The sequence below is a fragment of the Mirounga angustirostris genome, unplaced genomic scaffold, assembly GCF_029215605.1.
Source record: "Mirounga angustirostris isolate CCGP_5_RB_7025 unplaced genomic scaffold, mMirAng1.0.hap1 SCAF_10, whole genome shotgun sequence".
Classification (NCBI taxonomy): domain Eukaryota; kingdom Metazoa; phylum Chordata; class Mammalia; order Carnivora; family Phocidae; genus Mirounga; species Mirounga angustirostris.
Window position 1 is genome coordinate 128,452,258 of NW_026991718.1, and position 16,042 is coordinate 128,468,299.

The following is a 16,042-nucleotide window of genomic DNA, read 5'->3' on the forward strand; positions in this document are numbered from 1 at the left end:
TTTTTTTTCTTTGCCAAAATCGAAATAACTTTAACTGGAGAAAAAGCTATTCACACTTTTTGTACCATGAGTTACACATAAAACAGCCTTCATTTTGACACCAGAATTCATGTTTCTGCACAAATTAAAATGATCCCCCAAAGGCATAAAGTACACAAGCTTTATTGGGCAACAGCGACGGGCCAGGCTGGCAGACCATGAAAGGAGAACCGCTCAGAAACACGCAGGATCACATGTGTATCATCACAGGATCGAGAATTTAAATCATCTGGGAGTCCCCGCTAAATTAAAGCATCCTGTACCAGGCTTCCCTCTAATGACAAAATGCTGTCCTGGTGAGTATCTGCAAGGCGATCACCCGTACAGACCTACTAACAGGGCAGCCATGGACTCCTAGGAGAGTTTACAGTTAGCCCCATTGCAACAAAATCATAAATTAGCCACAACTTTTTTTGTGCACCCCCCCACTTGCCCCCCCCCCCAACAAACACAGGATTCACTGACGTTGCCCAGTGATGTGAACGGATGGCACCTCTGACCATGGGGTGACCAGGACGGATCCGCAGGTAAAGCTGCTGGGGCGTGAGCAGGTGCCGTGGAGCTCAAGGTCTTCGGGGCGCTGCTCACGCCGTGGTGTGCCTCTCCGTTCCATTCAAAAACATAATACTTTTCCAAGACGAAATGAACATCATTAGTGGAAATATTTCCCTGTAAGTATACATGACAAAAGGCTTTACATTAAAGGAAGGGAGGAGAGAGAAAATCGGTTGTATTTACAAAGCTCCTTGTATGCTTTTTAATGAAAACAAAGCTGGGAGTAACGGGATTTAAATGCAAACCAAGTATCTCATCAAAAAGTTGGAGGTGACACACTCACATACACACACCCACAGATTAAAGATAAAACAGCTGACAGGTGTTTGCCTTCAACAGGATGGAGTGGAAGCACATGTAGGTCCCATCGGCAAATTTTGGCAAAGGTTTAAAATGCTGCCCCATAAAGGCATGAGGGCGTTCCCATCCCCACCCCAGTAAAAACAAAACAAAGTATAAAAGCAAAAGTCCAGAGAAAGAAGAGGCATTATCGTGTCAATTTCCAATGAGCACAAAACTCAAAATACATTCAAAAGTTGTCAGTGTAACCTAAACTTTCAGCAGAGAACACACTAAGGGAAGGGTCAGCAGACACTGGTATTCAAGATCACTGCGACACGGAAGGGCTTCTCTTACTAAGGGAAGCGGGCCCGAGACCTGGAGAGAATAACCGCAACAGTGGGAGACACCCCGGCTCTTGGTCTCCCCGCTCCCAGCGGCTGCGAACAGGTGGTCTGCTCCAGTGACAGGACGCTCCCGGGATGGCCTCTGTGGCTCCGTGTCGGGGGTCCGCCGCCCCGAGCAGCCCCCGTCAGCGCGGGCGACTCACACCTGTGCTTGCCAGGCACCAAACCAGGGCCAACACCGTCAGGCGCCAGAAATTACTGAAGCCGGAGAAGCTCCATCTGGTCATTTCCTTAGAGGAAGGAAGGAGGGAAAAAGGAGAAACCACAAACAGATCCCCTTGTCCTCACGCACACACAACCATCACCGAAAGATCGAATAAAGATCATCATAAAACATATGAGCTGTGACAGAAATGGGTAGTGGTGTCGGGGGGGGGTTGTAATTTTTACTTTAAGGAGAAATGTTTGAACAGCACTGATTGCATGCCGTGGGGCCTCCAGCCTCGAATTAAATCAGCTGTCAGAGACTTAGGTCCCACTGAGGTCCAAAAAGAGGGGAAGTGGTCAGTGGTGCTTCCTAAATTCTTTCCAGATTGGTAAACCAAGGAAATGGTCAACAGAATCCTTATGCTTACGGTTTATGAACTCAGGATTGCCTATAAAGCAGCTCGGGTGTTTGTCTTCCCCCATAACTAAGATAACCCGTGTGTGCACCACTTCTCTCTGCTGGGATGAGTCTGACGTGTGCAGGTGAGGCTCCTGCCCTTTGGGGCTCCAACTTTGAGAAGCACGCGTGTTCCTCGACATTCGAGGCCTCCCCGGCAGGGGGTGTGAGCGGGCTGCCCACTAAGGGGGCCGCTCCACGGCATGGTGGTTTGGGCTCCACTTGCGTTTCGGTCCCTCTGGCCCTTGACTGCCTACCAGAGTGTGGCCGAGACAAGGCAAAAAGGTTTGCAATGGTATAGACAAGCATCCTTCAACTTCCAGGGGACAGAGGGACTTCTTCAGCCTCTCTGAGAAGCTTCCTTCCTTGGAGATGGCAAGCAGTATCTCAGGTGTTGACTTCAAAAGTCAGCTCACACACCCGGATCAAACTTGGGACTGGAGGGAAGAAACCAGACAGACCATCTCCCTCTATCTGCTGGGAACGTCTAAAATTTCCTAGCAATGGTTCTACAACTCCACCTCAGGAGCCATCACCTGTCTGTGAAGAAGGCCAGTTTCAGGGTCTGCAAACTCAGAACGGAACGACTTGACACTTAAAATCGGACTTCCAAAAACACAGGTCAGAAGTGTGAAACTCTCAGCCCCACGCTCCCCTCCCCTACCTATGAAACTCCGTAACGTCACTCAGGAAGACGTCAGGCGTGTTTGATCTTCCTGAGTTTGGGACCAAGGCCCTATTCCTAAAAAACCATTCATTCACTGCAACCTATATTCTCTGTAGGTCTTTTCTGCGTGGCAGGAACGGGCGGCCCGGGAAGGCAAACGTGACCGCAGAAATGCACAATCTTAACACCGAAGCCACGTCTACAGCCAGCTTCCCAGGGCCCGAAACTACGGCCATTTTACAAAGTCTTAAACGGGCAACATAAACACACGAGCATATCGAGAGGGCTCCCCAGGCAAGGGGACCACCGCCTGTTCCTCCCGCCCCCAACTCCCCCAGAACCGGCTGCCCGGAGGGTAGTGGGCGCCGCCACCAGGCCGGGCTCGGAGCCCTGAGGCACACACAGGCAGGAGGGCGGAAGGAATTAATCCAAGTCCACGATCTCGAGCACGGTCAGCTCTGGAAGGTCTACCAGCCGAGCCCTGGTGCCATGCTACGCGGCTGCGGCGCTGAGCGACTTGAAAACCCAAGAACGAATGCCCTGCCCCGCCCCGTGCAGGCCTTGCACACCGCCTTCCTCCTCTGAAGCGGGAGGCCACAGCTTTATGAGAAACACACATGCGTGTACTCTGTCCCTGTGGGGGAGGGATCTCTGCCACCACCTGCCTTCCAGCAAGTTCCCCTTGAAAGCTGTAGGCAGCACGACGGAGCCCGGGCCTCCTCCCACCGGGGCGGCCACCGCCGAACGATGCGCGGCAACACGTGAGACGCCTCTGCCTTTGTCATTCGGCCTCCTGATGGGGAACAGACTGTGTGGAAGCTGAGAGCCCCCATCCCTGACCTTGCACTCGGACTCGGAGGGGCCTGGCCACACATGCAGCGTTGTCTAAAGAATTAGTTGAGTCTCCTATCACTCTGTCGACACGTTTGGGAGCTGTTCAGTGGCACGTTTCCTGCTACAAAAACTCTGCTGAAAGCGTCTGAGGGTGTCCTCAGCCGGCCACAGGCTTGATAATTGTTACCAGGTCCGAACAAAGCAGGATAACACTTTTGAAATTCTTTTATGAGGTGGCAGGCGAAGCTAAGTCAAGCGCTGGAGATGCTGAGTCCGAGGGAGGAGACCAGACTGGATTTACGGCTCGTTCTCTCACGCTCTCTCCTCCCATTTGCTTTGTGACATTCTAGGAAGCCGGTGCGGCCTCGTGATCAGCGCTACCTCGGACAGGATATTCCGCATTGCCACCTTGAGATTACCGTCTCCATAACTTTCTACCAAAGTCACGGTCTTTTTCCACAAACCTATACCAAGAGCTTTTACATTTCTCTGAAACAACTGGTTTTTAAGAGTGAGAAAGATGTAAAGAGTACACACACATTAGGATGGTGTAAAACAAAAACCCCTCTACAATCGTCAATTAGACAAACTTTTATCACATGACAACAAAATTCAAGTCCTAGGAAGCTTGCACAGTGACCCATGTATAAATCTGTTAGCTGAGCCACCAGCCTTAACATATGTACATTCACCCCAGGCCGAACCGCCAGGGGCCCGAGCAGGCCCGCATGGGCCCCTTCCAGGAACCTCCCCGATCATTCAGCGTCAGGACTCCGTGCAGAGCCTTTTCACGTCAAAACTGCACGTGGTAGCGATTACTGCAAGATCCACAGGTGGCGGTTAAGAACAACGCAACTTGAACTCTGCCCGCGAGGAGAGCGCAGAGGCCACCGCGCCCTGGGCCAGCGCACGCCTACGATGTGAGCTTCGAGTAGCTGGGCGGGGAGAACCTTCTCCGCAGGTACTTGAGAACGTACAGGGGCAGACAGCTGACCAGAGTGATAACGGAGACCTTCCACAAGAACGACAAAGTGGCGATGAAGTACACATCTGCAAGCAAACGGGAAGACAGCAGTGAGCAGGCAGAATGTTCCAGAAGGCGTGTGCAGCTCAGAGTAGCCAGCACAGTGATCCGAGAGCAGAAAGGCGCTCCAACACCAGCAATATTCTCCCTTCGCCTCTGGGATGATCACCAAAGCCCGGTCAGCGGGGCCTGAGGGCGGTGCCCAGTGGGAAACGGGTAGCCCCGGGGGCTTCCAGCTAAGCACGGGTGCCCCCTTCTGCTGCAGGACAGTAAGCCTGTGGTCCAGAGGGTTCTGCGAGAGCAGAGCATGGCCATGGGTTTCCGCAGCAGTGGAGCTCAGGATGGGGAGCGGGCGGCTGGCACCAGCCACGGTCCGAGTGCCCAGCCGTGGGGCCCGCCCGTGGCTGCCCACCCGGCCCCGTGGCAGCTTCCCGAGGGCAGAGCTCAACACCCCCAAGCCACTGCGCGCACAGCAGGCGCTCACAAAACCCATTCGGACAGACTCTCAGGACAGGCGTGAAACTCCTTGAGGACTTCACTTTTCACAGGATGCTCCTCTTACCTTTTTGCCGTTTGCTGATCAACAAGAGATGGAATCAGAGGTGCTTTCAGGGAAAGGCGGAGTTTCTCCACCTCCTGATAAGGACAAATCCTGCAGGGCTAGCACTTATTCATGAGCAAGACCTGGATGTCTGACCTCTCCACAGCCTCCCAGAGCCCAGCACAGTGACCAGCTCCCTTGAGAATCCCACCTGGTCTTTGCTGAATTACATGGGATCCCCTTCTAAGCCAGTTAACACAGTGTGCTTTTAAAAGGAAACCCTAGTGACATCACGCCCGAGAACCTCTGTTCCAGGAAGCTGAGTCACAATTGCCACTTGCCCCAAGGGGACGCCAGTAACAAAACGGGGGCCGCTGAGTGCCAAGGCCTGCTGGACAAAGAGCTCAGGATGAGTCCCGGGAGGCCCCCGGACCTGACTGCTAGGATGCAGCCCCAGGGTGGGGCGCGGGGGACTCTTACCGATGAATTCATGTAGGAACACCAGGGAGGCGATGTAGCAGGCCAGACTGAGCAGCTCGGCCACTGTCATGAGCCAATGCCACGTCTGGATCGTCAGGGCCACCATCAGCAGCTCAGTGAGGATCAGCGACGTGAAGGAGATCGCCACGATGTGCACAAACTCCGACTCAAACAGCAGCAGGGCCCCGTACATGATGGTGCTCCCTGCGAAGGCAGAGGAAGCTGGTGTCCCACCCCGCCCTGCCCGCCCGCAGATGCCGCCCCCCGTGCTCCCCGCCCGGGGCTCCCGGGGCTGCTCACAGGCGGGGGCTCCTTTTTGTTTATTTTCCGTTTAGACAGGAAAGATGACACTTGCTAAATGAGGCTGACGAGTGCTGCTTTATGGATATTTTAAAGAGGTGTCCCATTCTGGTTTCCCATCTTCCCTTTGGACCTTATATAATAAGGAGTCTATAATTGCAGGGAAGAGGAGAAAGGGAGGGAGAAAGAGGAAGGAAAGAGAAGGAGGGAGAGAGATGGAAAGAAGAAAAACAGAAGAGAGACAGGAGAGAGTAACTATCTGGAGTGGATGGAACAAGAAAGAGAAATTTAAGCTTAAATCTATTATTTAAAATGACAGAGGTAAGCAGTCACAAAAAGGCAAATACTGTGGATATTCTACTTCTAGGAGGTATCTAAATTAGTCACGTTGGTGGAATGGAAAGAGAAGGGGGAATGGGGACAGAGTTTCAGCTTCCCAAAATGAAAAAGTTCTGGAGATCTATTCTTACAACAATGTAACGCTATAAATGTACAATGTAATTCACCACTGTGAATACACTGAACACTAGTGAACTGTGCCCTTAAAAAGAGTTAAGATGGTGAATCTTAGGTCATGTGTTTTTTTAGCCACCCCCCCACACACACACACACAAAATGACAGAGGTAACCCAGAGACACTTAGCGTCATGCTCCTAGAACAAGGCAAGAAAGGAAAGTGGAGAAGGGTACAGGGTGCGGATACGTGTTTTCCTAGCACAGCAAAACCAAATAGATGGTGATGGTGCTTGCGTAGATCACAACCACAAGCAGCAGAAGAATATTACTAGATGCTAAAGCCCAAACCTCCTCAAGCCACTGCCTACTGTGACAGGGTTAAAGATGGAGGGGGGACATGGAGCTTCCCTGTTCATTATCTATGAACTTCTATACATAAAAGGTAGCTGCAAAAACCTATGCATTATACTCTGATAGAGTTCTTAAAAAAAAAAAACCCTCTATTTTTTAATGACCATTTAACCTCCTGCCAACAATTTCAATGGTTTTTACACCTTTTGGTTGGATGTCCCATCAGTAAGACCTCCCAACATACAATGTATATCTGTAAATTGTATGCTGGTACCTGGGAAGACATAGACAGGTATCAGGACCACCACACAATTATGTGCACATTATAAAACATACCTCAAAATAGAAATAAACACCAACAAGGGCTTTGATATTTTCTTCTCCTATACTTGTAAGTCATCTTACAAAGTCTCTGCAATCTGAGGGACCCTCCCTGGAGGCCACTGAGGTAAATACATCTTTCAAAAACTAGAACTTGACCTCCGAAAAAGTATTAGAACATTCCAGAAAGCTAACACTTTCTGTTACAATGGCTTAAGGACCTTGTCAGGTTTTGAGTAGTATCCCGTATTTTTTTTTTCAGTTCTTTTCTTTTTTTTTTATATTCTTATGTTAATCCTTTTTTTTTTTAAGATTTTATTTATTTATTTGACAGAGACACAGCGAGAGAGGGAACACAAGCAGGGGGGAGTGGGAGAGGGCAGGGAGCCTGATGCGGGGCTCGATCCCAGGACCCTGGGATCATGACCTGAGCCGAAGGCAGCCACTTAACTGACTGAGCCACCCAGGCGCCCCTCCCTTATCTTCTTCTCGGACTTTATCTCATGAGGCAGATGGCACCACCTCACAGATCTATCACCGTGCTGAATGTTCCAGTCCTTAGAACACGCCGAGCAGGGCCTCCCTTGGGGCGCACTGTCCCACTCCTTAACCAAATTTCAGGGTTCCAGCTTCTTCTCTTCATGTTCTATGGACAACAGAAAAGCTGACCCTTAGCACGAGACAACAGGTGGTCTTGCTTTCCTTACCTTGATAGATGCTAATCAAAACCCATATTAAGAAGGTCTTGTAGGACAACGGTCTTCCCTAAATGAGAAAGCGAGAAAGAGCAAGTTACTACTGTGCTTGTCTCCTCCACTAACAGGCAACCTGCCTGTTTCCATCAAAAAAAGTGTCTTGCATGTATCTGAACACATTCGAGAAATTACATTTTTTAAAGAGAATTGAGAATTGATATTAAGTGGAAATAAATCTGCTCTTCAGTAAAATTCCTTGAGGACAAATAAATGAAATCATACACACACACACCACACACACCACATACCACAATCACACACACATGCATCAGACACACACACCACATACACACCCACATAAGACACACACACACACACCACACACGCTTTTTTTTACATACACACCACATACCACACACACACTTTTTTTGGAAGTGTACACAAGGACATTTCCGGAAGCAGGCACCAGCTGCAGCTGCAGGATAGAACCGTCAGGGCTTTTTTTTTTAAAGTTGTTAGTTGGTCTGTTTGCAGTTTACATATTCCTGTACTGTTTAATATTCTTTACACGTGTGTATACTACTTTCTTAAGGAAAAAAATAAAATCCCACGCCTTCCTCTGAGAAACCACCAGTTCAAATCAGTGAGTTCAAACCAGATAGGGAGGGTCTGTGTGAAATAAATTAAAAGTAGGGAGAGAGAAGGGGAAGGAGGGGGAAGGAGGAAGAAGGAATGAGGGAGGGAAGCAGGAGTCCAGTGAACCTTGAGGAGATCCTTGTAGAGCTCAGGATACAGCATGGCAACTTCCGACTTGACATCTTTGTCCAGGACCAGAGAAAACACAGGAAACATGGTGTAAATGGTGGAGTACCTGAGGGGGAGGGGGGCAGAAATCACCACAGGTAAGACCCAGCCGAAGGAATATGAGCAATTTGTTTCTCCAGCCTCTGCAGCCCAATTTCCATTCATTCCTTCAACAACCATCCACTGCGTGCTTATTCTGTGCCAGGGATGGTTTTAAGCACAGGAGATTCAGATGAAAAACAGACGGAAACATCCGCCCTCAGAGAGCTTTCATGATAGTTAGTGAGTCAACAAAGTCGGTAAACTACACTGTGTGTTGCAGGTAAGTGCTAAGAAGGAAATTCTAATGGAGAAGAAGGAAAGAGACATGGGGGTGGTGTGATTTTAGAGAGGGTGCCCAAAGGATGTGGCATTTGAGTAAACACCCATAGAAGGTGAGAGGCAGTCATGCCCAAATGGAGGGAAGAACATCCCAGGCAGCGAGAGCATCGCGTGCAAAGGCCCTGAGGTGAGAGTGCGTCTTGTCTGAAGAACAGCAAGGCAGCCAGTGCAGCTGGAGCTGAGTGAGTGAGGGGTAGAGAGAAGGAAATGGGAACAGAGAAGGACGAGGGCTCCAGTCATGGAAGCCCACAGGGAGCCCCTGCCTACACTCTGGCATGTTCTTTCATTCTTTTGGGACCCGAAAAAAGACAGTCCACTTGTCCAATTAGAAGCAAGCAGAATTCCACTGCTGACTCTCAGACTGAATGGGCCAACATAAAAAGAAGGCAGGCGTCCTTCGTAAGACTCTCCCCCGGGGCCAGCCAGCCTTTCTATGCTTCCCACCTCTTCAGGACCAGGAGTGCGCCCTACATCCGTCTCCATCTAGGGTGTGTGGTAACCAAACTCCACCTACCTGGGCGATTCACAGACTGAGCACATTCTCTGAAGGATCAAAAGGAGCGTCATGAATTCCAAGTCAGGAAGGGCTGGGTTTGACGGCAGCAAATGTCCAAGTGACGCCCTAGTCTAATAGGTCAGCAGCACGCAGCAACGAAGCTCCGTTAGGTACGTCCCCCAAGAGAGCAAAGCTCTGGCCCGCCTTACAGACCCAGCAGCAGAACGCTCTACTGGGGTCCACAGCAGGGAGGGTACTTTCCAGGGCTCCCCTTTCACTTTTTCTAAGACCCCAATGAAATCACTGAGTCTGAACCTTCAATCTTGCTTTGGTTGCCAATCACCGATCAGCTCAGACTCTCACAGGCAAACATTTTTCCATCTCCAGGTACAAACGGCCAAGTGCTATGAACCACAAACATATTGGACTCCACTTCCTCAATCTGGTTACAGGCTGGCCAGTTCAAAAAAACTAATGAAAATTCGAGAAGGTTCTGAACTGCATCGCGGACAACTTGGGGACCAAACAGTCTAGACACCACGTTTCTTCTCTCATCTGTGGCATTTTAGGGAGGTTTCATAAAAAATTAATACCCTGCCTAGATTTCCTTACCCAATGATGAGGAATCCTTGATAGAGAGGAACGGAGGCAAAGTAAAACACGGAGGAAAAGACAGCCTGTGCCAACGAGAAAGTAGGATGTTACCAAAAATCATGACAAAATCCCTATGCTTATATAATAAAATAACACCCAACACTTAACATGGCACAAACCTCCCCAGCACCGTTGTGAGTGCTTTAAGGAAATCAGTTCATTTCACAATTACAATCACCTTATGAGGCAGGTACTGTTATCATCAACCCCTAGTCACAGATGACAAGAGTAAGGCACAGAGAGGTTAAGGGACTTGCCCAAGATCACACAGCTCGTAAGTGATGGGAGCCAGGAGTCATTCCCAGGTGGTTTAGCTCCAGAGACCCTCTGTGAACACGGACTTTAACTGACACACGCTGGACCCAGGAATACTCTGTGTGATCTCTGTGAATCCCCAGAACCACCCATAAGATCCAGTCCTCCTATCACCTGCATTTCACAGGAGGGGAATCTGAGCAGGTAAAGGGCACTGTGGGGCTCAAGCCCAGCTCTGTCTCCAGAACCCACAGTCCTGAGAGCTCAGAAGCACCGCCTCTCTGGGCTGCGACTGATAAACAAGTTGGCGGAGGTATGGACACAGAGGTGGAAAGATACCCCCACTTGAGGATGTACACGAGTTACCCTGGAGGGGGGGCGGCAGAGAAGGCATGTCCCTTCTTACAGAACACATTTTACCGTTTCTGGAAATTTTTACAAAGAGCCCATAACCTGCTGCCTTTGTTAGACAAGAGCAATAAAGACACTTCCAAACCCTCCCTGCAATGTCTGCTTCCTGACTTGGAAAACAGTAGCTACTAGCAGTGAAAACCAGGCTGGGGAGATAAAATCGGACTTGATGTTCCATTACACTTCCTTCTCTGGGCATCGACAGGCTCACAGAAGGAAAGTGGCCTCAAAGCTAATTCCTATTAGTATAAAACCAAAAAGAGGCCAGAGACAGCTAGAGGCTTTTCAAGAGCTGAATACGAGAAAGAGCCCGAGCCAGCCTGGTGATTAGAGAGGGTGTGCAACCAGAGGCGAGACCCCCAGTCACCTGCGGCCCAGGTCCTGGGCAGCCCCACCGGCACCGTGGTCATATTTCAGAACTGGAAGGTGAAAGCCACCTTTCAAATGACTCTTCACCTCAGCTGGGCTGCAGCACAGAAAGGATGGTTGTAAAAATGTCAAGAATCTGGTGTTTAGTTTTGTAAATCAACGTCAAGAGCCTCCTTCCTCTAAAAGGGCCGCGCTGGCCAGAAATCCTTCATTTTGGAGAGAACACTTAAGGGAAAAGAAAACACTACGGCCACATCTATCGAAGAGACCAACGCCAAGGTGCAGTTCTAACAGGGACATGCCCTTAGCCAGCCACTTTCAGCACAGTGGACAGGAGTGAAGGGCCTTTTTCCACAGCCCCAAAGAACAATTTCCCATCCTGGAATTTTTTTCTAAATTGACGTTCGGAGTAACAACATACAGGCTTTATAGAAGTCAGCTCACCCAGCCCAGCTTGTGTGTGCATGCCCAGGGACAAGCTGATTAATCTCCCAGTGATTAAACCACAGCAGTATCTATGAGCTAATATAAAAGGACAGATGTGGTCTGATGAACCGTAATAACTGTTTGGGTGTAGACTGCGTTGATAAAAATCACTTAAAGGCTCCTATGCTCACAAATGCAATAGATATTGAAAACATAAAATCAACCCCAGAAGGCAAGGAAGAGGCCAGAGGAGGGGGAGGCTCATGTACACAGAACAGCATCACTTCACCCACTCGGAAAGGGAGGAGGCCTTTTATATGGTAATTAAGTGCCTTTCCCACAGATTAAAATGTCACCTTACTGGCTACATCATCCTGTTTGGTTTTTATGAATAGTGGTAAGGATGCCTTCTGCACTTGATGCTTTATAGAACTCTGCTTCTCAAAGTGCCTTGTCCGAGAGGCAAGGCAGGTCTTACCATCTCCATTTCACAGATGGAAGACTGAGACCCAGAGGGGTAAAATGACTTGCTAACGGTCTCAGAGATATTTAGCGGTGTGGTCAGAAAGAGATGTGGGTTTCAAGTCACATCATCCCTATGTTCTCACGACTTAACTGTGATATTTTCGCCAAATGTCCATGAAGGGTAATCAGTCAACAGTTTTTCAACACCGAAATGTTTTCCTCCCCACCCTTTGGCCTTCCCCCTAGTGTACACTTAATTGCTAGAGCCTGATGACAGACGTTAAAGGAGCTGGTGAGACAGAAGGTGGGGAAAATACTCTAGAATCCTTTTGTGAGAAACAAGATGGGAACAAGATGTTACTCCTGAGAAGACGAACAATCAAGACAACCCAGCTCGACTCTCACCCGCGATGGCTGGAGGCAGAACTGTGACCTCGAAGGCCCCTCAGGCTATGCTGCCCCACCTGAGAGCCCATGCAAGCCGAGGATGGAGGGCACTCGAGGAGACACCGTGATGAAGGGCTCTGGAGTCCCCGCCCGATGTAGACTAAACCCCCGAGGGACACTGCACACATTTCTCAGCCTCATGGAGGCTCAGGCTCCCCATCTGTACAATGGGCGCAGGCTACCATGAGGACTGCACGAGACACTGCATTGTGAACATGGAGCCGGGCATCCAGGGTGTAGGAAGAGCTCCAGAAAATCAAGTTCTTCTTTTGTGGTTAGTCTCTGCTGACCCTCATGTGTGCATTTGGAAACCCCAGGACCAGAGTATTCACCTAGCATTTCACTCTGCATGTTTCCCTCTGGCAAACCAATCGTAACCACTCTGGGCACTGACACCACACCTCCCCCCTGCCAAGCACCGGACAGCCACCCCTGCTGATGCTCGCAGCCACCCCCGCAAGCAAGGATGGCCTGCCCCATCCACCAGAGAGAGGAAGGACCGGAGGCAATCCAAGGTCTATCAGCTGGAATGTGGCCAGGTAGGGATCTAAACTGGTCAGGTGGGAAAATAGACTCCATAAACAAACCAATGAACTGGCCAGGGAGGGTAATAGCTCCAAAGCACGGTCTAGTTCCAGGCTTCTTCCCTGCCAGCCACGTGCCCATGTGAGGCGTCGGACCGGCCGCCCACCTGCATGGTGCTGATACAGAGGCTCCTGTGGATCACGAACTGGCTGAGGGCGGCTGAGCGCTTGTAGCTGTTCCGACCGTGAACCATGAGCAACCGGCCCAGGTGCTTGAACTGGGTGATGGAGAAGTCTGCAGCCAGGGAAGCCTGTTTGCCTTCCTAAAATCCGCATAAAATTAGGCACTGTCAGGAGCACAAGAGGTCAAGGCAAACACTTTTTTTTTTCATTGAAAAAGCAAGACACTATAAGAAGATCTTTGGAAAACTTCAAGGAAGAGCTTCTTTGGTTTCAAGCTGTACTCGGTTGGTGATCTAAATCTAACTTTGATTTAAAAAGAGGAATATATTTTAAAAGAACATTCTAAATCATAGATAGTTATAATTTGGAGGTCAAGTGGATCTAGTATTAAGCCTTGGCGGGCAGACCCACCCCATAATGTCTATCAGAAGCAAAGAATCATCAGAGATAGGCACTTTACAACACTCCGTTCCTCTAAGTGAAATGTAAGGCTGGGGGCAGGGGCTGAGGCTACTAACACCAACGAGAACATTCCTGAGCGTACTTATATTTGCACATTTATAGAAGTGCAACCATTAGAATTATCTAATTTTAAAAGCTGCATGATGGGTGCCACTAGGGGGGCAGACCAGCATTAAAAGAGTCCGTTCCAGTAACATCTCATTCAAAGATCACTAAATTCTGTAACTTCGAATAATTGTCAACTGGATGAGAACCACAAGACCAGAAAGGGTAGAAAGAATACAAAAGTGTTTGGATTAGCCCAACTCATGAAGCTATGGAACAAAATGCATAAGACAGCATCTCTGGCCCTCACTAAGGACCTCTGTACTCTTGTTTTACACAAAGTTCTAATAAACCTGGTAACCAATCTTCTTGCCTATTGTCATTTAGAGGTCACAAATTAGGACAGAGAAAACTATAAGAGGCAAGTACACAGGTGACAATGACAGAAAGAGAGAAACTATTATGACACACCAACTTTTTAAAAATGCAGCTTTTAGCGAGGGGCAGACCGTGCCACATTCTTCCCTAATCTCCCAGACATCCACACATGGCGTGATGACTGATGCTTTTATGGACACCATGACAGCGGCCGTGGGAAAGTGCCAAGTACGCTCACTGTGCCCTAACAATATAGCAAAACACTTTTTTTTAAAATTTAAGTCTTGGCACGTGAAAAATCAGCACTTGTCCTCTGTTAAGATGGAGTGATGTAGATCTCCGTCCGACTCCCACGTAATAATACCAGGTGATCATGCTTCATGGTTCTTTATGCTTCATAATGCGAATCTAGAATTTTCAGAAGCATCAAAGCTGTGTTTTGAGGGAAAAAGAAGCTCCAGCTGGTGGAGCAGAGCAGCTCCCAGCCGAGCACGATGACCCGACACCCTCGTACCAACTACTCGGCAGTAAGCAGCCCCCCTCATGCCCCACACCCGCACTCACCTTCCCCTCGACCCCCACGCCGCAGTCAGATTCCTGAATCATGCTGACGTCATTGCCTCCATCACCTGTGGGCCGCATGGACCAGAGAGAAAAGCCGGGAAATTGGGGAGGGGCGAGAGACAGGATCCCCACATTTCATTCTTACTTTGAATCATCATGCACAATTTGCCTTTCACTGAGTGCTTGCTTATTACTAGGAGCCTTTTCTGCCCTGCTCCATTTAATCATTCCCACGCCCCACAGTATCAGCTTCCTGTCTCACAGACAGAGCAGCTGAGTGTCAGAGGAACCCCAGGTGACTGGCGGGATCCCCAGCCATCAAGCGGCGGCAGGGGGACCGTGTCCACACCACATCGGTGTTCACAGCCACCGCAGCCCTGCCAGGGAGGCGTGGGGCGCCGCATCCCATCAGCACCAGTGACGGGCTCTACACTTACTGAGCCTATACTGTGCCCTGTGGCCACCGCTCTTTAAATCTACCCCTTTTCCAGCCTCATCAGCACCATTTGAGTGCTTATGACCCCATTCTACCAACAGGCAGACTGAGGCTCCGACGGGCACTGAGGGGCTAAAAGCAGCACAGACCGGAGCCCAGAGCCAGCTCCACCATGTGTGGTCCACAGCCCTGTGCAACGCTACTTCCTGCCTCCCGAGCAAAGGAAGAGCAAGCTCTGGAGAAAAGCCCTAGAGCACGCTTATCTCCTCTTACTCAAAGGGAAATACTAAAAATAATAATAATAATAGAGCCAGAGTCTGCTGGGGGAAAACAGCATGACCTACCGTGAAGTGGCCTGGGGATCTGAGGAACACAGCAACCGAGTCCGACCACCCCTACAGAGAGGGACCCGGCACAGAGGCGGTGGACCGGGGCCGGGGGCGGGGGGGGGGGGGCAGCCGCCTACCCACTGCACAGGTGAGCTTCCCGGTCCGTTCCTGGAGCAGGCGCACGATCTGGGCCTTCTGGGTGGGGGTGCAGCGGCAACAGACCACAGCTGGGCACTGGCAGGCCAGCTCCATGAACTCGTACTCATAGTACTTGAGGCAAACCTGCGGCGGCGGGGGGAGGCGGGGGGGCGGTCAAGCGAGGTCCCTGCCCCCGCCCCCCCAAAGCAGGAAGGGGCGCACAGTCCCAGGAGGACCCGGCCGGCGCTGTCCCTGCACCCACCTCCAGGGAGTCTCCAGAGATGACCAGGGCACAGTCATGCTTCCTGCGGAAAGCATTCAGCTCGAGGTGGGCCTCACTGCGGTTGGTCACCTGGAAGGGAACGGAGGGGTGGAGGAGGCCTTGCTCTCCCGAGATGGAAGAACAACAAACAGCGGCTTCCTGAAGCCGGGATGAAGACAATGGCCACTCCAGCCAAGGACCCCTGCCCCGCCCCTGCCACCAGACCCAGAGCCAAATTAAACCGTGTTTGTTATGATTCTGTGGGAAGCGGGAGAGCCTGTATCCCAACTATCACCTGGCATTGCCCCCAGGACGGCTGTGACCCACGTAATAAAAAAAAAAAGCTAAACATGACCCCACTTTCATTGTGTGCCAGGCACTGTGCTAGGCACTTTCCATGGATTGTCCCCATTTACTTCTCACAACAACCCTACGAGGTGCATAATGATAACAGCCGCAC

General features: G+C 50.2%; 1 protein-coding gene across 2 annotated transcripts in view; it reads right to left on the reverse strand.

The window, feature by feature from the left end:
- Positions 1-104: 104 nt before the first annotated feature.
- Positions 105-16,042, reverse strand: part of ATP9A (ATPase phospholipid transporting 9A (putative)) — a 131,085-nt gene continuing 115,147 nt past the window's right edge. For both annotated transcript variants that reach the window (XM_064573355.1, XM_064573356.1), the window contains exons 20-28: positions 15,583-15,672; positions 15,320-15,464; positions 14,418-14,482; positions 12,953-13,108; positions 9,847-9,911; positions 8,316-8,424; positions 7,566-7,623; positions 5,431-5,634; positions 105-4,435 (exon numbers count right to left, since the gene is read on the reverse strand). In XM_064573355.1, coding sequence (XP_064429425.1) covers positions 4,299-4,435; positions 5,431-5,634; positions 7,566-7,623; positions 8,316-8,424; positions 9,847-9,911; positions 12,953-13,108; positions 14,418-14,482; positions 15,320-15,464; positions 15,583-15,672 — 1,029 coding nt within the window. In that variant the 3' untranslated portion in view covers positions 105-4,298. The remainder of the gene's footprint in view (positions 4,436-5,430; positions 5,635-7,565; positions 7,624-8,315; positions 8,425-9,846; positions 9,912-12,952; positions 13,109-14,417; positions 14,483-15,319; positions 15,465-15,582; positions 15,673-16,042) is intronic.